This window comes from Pseudomyrmex gracilis, unplaced genomic scaffold, assembly GCF_002006095.1.
Source record: "Pseudomyrmex gracilis isolate BER0280 unplaced genomic scaffold, ASM200609v1 scaffold_716, whole genome shotgun sequence".
Classification (NCBI taxonomy): domain Eukaryota; kingdom Metazoa; phylum Arthropoda; class Insecta; order Hymenoptera; family Formicidae; genus Pseudomyrmex; species Pseudomyrmex gracilis.
This window is the reverse complement of record NW_018021300.1, coordinates 23,508-27,236: the sequence shown is the minus strand read 5'-3', so window position 1 is coordinate 27,236 and position 3,729 is coordinate 23,508. Positions and strand designations below refer to the sequence as shown.

Here is a 3,729-nt window from a genome sequence, read left to right as displayed (position 1 = left end):
CTATCTCGAAAAATTTTGCGAGAAAGTTTCTCATAGTGCAATTTCAAAGTCAGAAATCAAAGGTCCATATATCGCAAGTCCTTCGGTTGTCTATTGCGAATCAGGGATAAATCTCCGTTTTTATGGAAACGGAGCTAATGTGTCTTATCCTGTTGACAAAAAATAGTAAAAATTATGTCTGAGTAACAGACGGTCAATGCCAATACGTGACATCTTAGGACCATTTTTTCATCTACGAAAAATTTATTTTAGGGTTGTAAAATCAATGTCAAGTTTATGGAAAAGCAAAAACAGATTTTTTCTTACCGCAGGCACAAAAAATAATAAAAACTTTATAGCATTTCCAAGTAACAGCCGATTTGTCAGTTTGTGACATCCTAGCTCAACTCTCACTTTGTAATTTTTGAGGGTGAAACAGCTTATAAAAGATCTGTTGCAAAGAGAACGAAACACAGTCTGAGTTCAGAGCAAGAATCAGCCAGTTCTTCAGTAAATAGTAAGCAGTGAGTATCAGAGTTCTAAAAGTACTAGTTTTGCAGTTTCCCAATATATTTTATTAAAAATGTCGGCAAAAACAATAAAAGACATTGCAACGCATGTAATGCAATGTACATTTGACATATTTATGTCAATGCATATTCGGGGTGTTGCTGCGTATACGGGAAAACGCAGACAACATAGATTTGTTCAAATCGTGCATCGAATATCCAATACGTACCTCGCAACATTGCACGCGCTGCTATATTTCGATGAAGATTCACGATTATTGCACATCGCGTGCGAAGTAGTGGAATTTCGTGCGGCGCTCCAACACGAGGATAAAGATGTGCAAGGGTCGATCGCACGAATGATACGCGACAACAGGGGTGAGTAAAAACAGTTTCTATTCTCGTAAGAATATTATTTTCGCGCTTGTAAAACTTATTTAATTATTGTTTATTTGCTTTAGTGAACAATCGTAACGAAGTAACGGCAAACGAAGAAGCTGCAGCGACGCCACCCTGTTTTGCTTCTTGTCAGCAGCAGCAAGTTTCGTGCGTATCGCCTCGTGTAGAACCTCGGGCGGTAGCCAGGGTGTTGCCAATGCAACGCCCTGCTCCTACGGCCCAACGTCGCCGACGAGAGGGGGCAGAAGAAGAAGAAGCAAATGAACCTCCGCTGCGTAAGTTTACAAGCGATAAAACAAGAATTACTAACTTTTAGAATAAAAATATATTAACTAGTGATTTGCACATTTTAGGAACAGCCCGTAGAGATGAAGCGGAGCTTTCTCCTCCTCTTCCTCCTCCTCCCGTTGATTCCGGTAAGTAAACTAACTAAATAGTTAAACGTAATAAAAAATATATAAAGAAATTATATATAAACTTATATATATATATATATTAATTTTCAGATAATGAAGTGCAGATAATGCTGGAAGTTAGGTATCCGCCAGGGATATTACCTGATCATTTCCAACAGAAAGAAGCGGAAGAAGAACAGCGTCAATAGGCGGTGAAGGAGCTTCGAAGAAGGCGGCTGGAAGCGCAAATAGAAGACGAGCGCTACGAGCGGGAAACAGTCCGTCTCTTGTCGGAAATCGAAAACGAGATCATTGCCGACAACAATGACAACAACAACGGCGTCGCCGACGAGAACGATGACGACGATGACGACGACGACGACGACGACGACGACTACGACAACGATGATGACGAGGATGCCGACGACAACAACGACGCCGACGACGAGAACGACGACGACGACGACGACTACGATGATGACGAGGATGCCGACGACATCAACGACGACGAGAACGACGACGACACCGATGACGATGGAGAAGACAAACGCCCCGTGATTATTTCGGAAACGGAAGATTCTATTGTAGAAATATCGGAGGGAGAAGGTTAGAATAGTTAGAATAGTATTTTATATAATTGTAATATATAAATGTACAGTTATGTAATATATATATAAGTGATATAATAAAAAAAAAAGAAATAAAAGAACCAATTAGCGATATAAATTAGGTAGACGCTTCATTTACAATTAATTGAATAAATATACGTTTAATATATATACTCGTTGTCCTACTTATTTAATTTCCCTATATAAACTTAAAATTACGCTAAGAAATTTTACATAAAAATAAATTAATATCGAGCATAACTAAGTTTCATTAATATTGTGCATGTCCAAACGCGTTTTTTTTATGTTACGCGGTAGAAATTGACGCGATAAGAAAAGTCACACACTCAGTATATTTTTCATTAACTTTGATTTAAATTTTTATTTCTATAACAATATATTTATTTCTATAACAATATATTTACAACACTTTATATACAACACGTATATGTATGGATTTAATCAAACGTAATTGAAGCGTCTGTCTAATGTATCAATAATTGATTTACCGTCGTTTGATAATTGTTTGTTAATATATTGAGAATTTTTGTATTAAGCTTTTGTATTTACAGTGCAATACGGGGACGGAACTGTAAATGTTGCGCAAGAAAATAGTAAACAGGACGGCACCAACAACGAGCGCAGCGACGACACCGTCGAGCGTTACACCGGCAGCAGCAGTGCTACTCCCACCACCCCCGACAGCGCCGCCGAGAGAAGCAACAGCGACAACATCACCGCCGAGCGTTACACCGGCAGTGCTACTCCCGCCATCCCCGACAGTGCTGCCGATGACGAGAGAAGCGAACAGATCGGTGAAAATAATAATTATTATATATTTATTGTATTACGGACGAAAACCGCGCATAGATTTAAAAAATTCGGGGTAATAGGGAGAGAGACGACATTTGAGATCCGTGAAATTCAGCCTGGTGCTGAAATAGTAGAATGAGTGGAGGGTGCATTTCGATAAATTCACAAATACGCGACAAATTTATCGGAGCCGAATGATTACGTTGGGGTGTGGTTTGACTCCCCGACTTTGACCAACGGTGCAGCGGGTCTTTCTTTTCGTCCTGCGCGTGACTTGACTCACGAGAATATTTGGTCTCTCGTGAGTTCGGTTGCGCAAAGTAACGGAGGGATAGACATCGCTACGTCGTTTACGATACGCGTATGCAGCGTCCACTCTCCGTCGGGCAAAGGAGGCCGTCCTTTGGGCGCGGAAGGAATCGAGAAACGCTCGATTCTTTCAATAACGAATAGCGACAACCTCTGTTTCCCTCGCTCACTCGTTGCCGCTCGGGTATACCTCGAACGAGGTAACACCCGCACGGGCGAGCTACATGAGCGATGGAATGCAATGAGACGTTCGAACTCCTTCTTACAACGCCAATGGGCACAGGAGTTGATGGAGAGAACAGGCGTCACAATTCCAGAGGAGGGCTGTGGTATTGGAGAAATTGAGCGATTTCAACGGTACCTTGCCGGGAAGGGGTTAGCTATAATTGTTTACGCCTCGTCTACTTTCGCGAAAGGCGGAAAACCGTTGTACGACGGTAGTGCGTTGCTCGCCTCTCTCGGACGCGAATTCTTGCTATGTTTAAATATTCTTTATTGCGAGGGTTCGCGTCACTATTGCCCGATTTTAAATTTAAGAGCGGCGGCGGGGAGCAGGGGATACTGGCATTCCTTGCAACCTGCCTTATCGTCCCGAACGAGGAGTTCATCGATGCTCGCATAAATGTCCGCGTTGTCGCGGTGTGCCGTCGTGCGAAACAGAAGAAGTAGAATTAATTCGATGCGAGCAATGTAAGAGAATGTTTTACGGGCGCGAGT

At 42.0% G+C, this 3,729-nt stretch overlaps 1 protein-coding gene across 1 annotated transcript in view; it reads left to right on the top strand.

Moving 5' to 3' along the window:
- Positions 1-631: 631 nt before the first annotated feature.
- The window catches only part of LOC109861382, a 5,170-nt gene continuing 2,072 nt past the window's right edge, over positions 632-3,729 (top strand). The window contains 4 exon segments of the mRNA XM_020441007.1: positions 632-866; positions 950-1,162; positions 1,241-1,303; positions 2,463-2,705. Coding sequence (XP_020296596.1) covers positions 632-866; positions 950-1,162; positions 1,241-1,303; positions 2,463-2,705 — 754 coding nt within the window.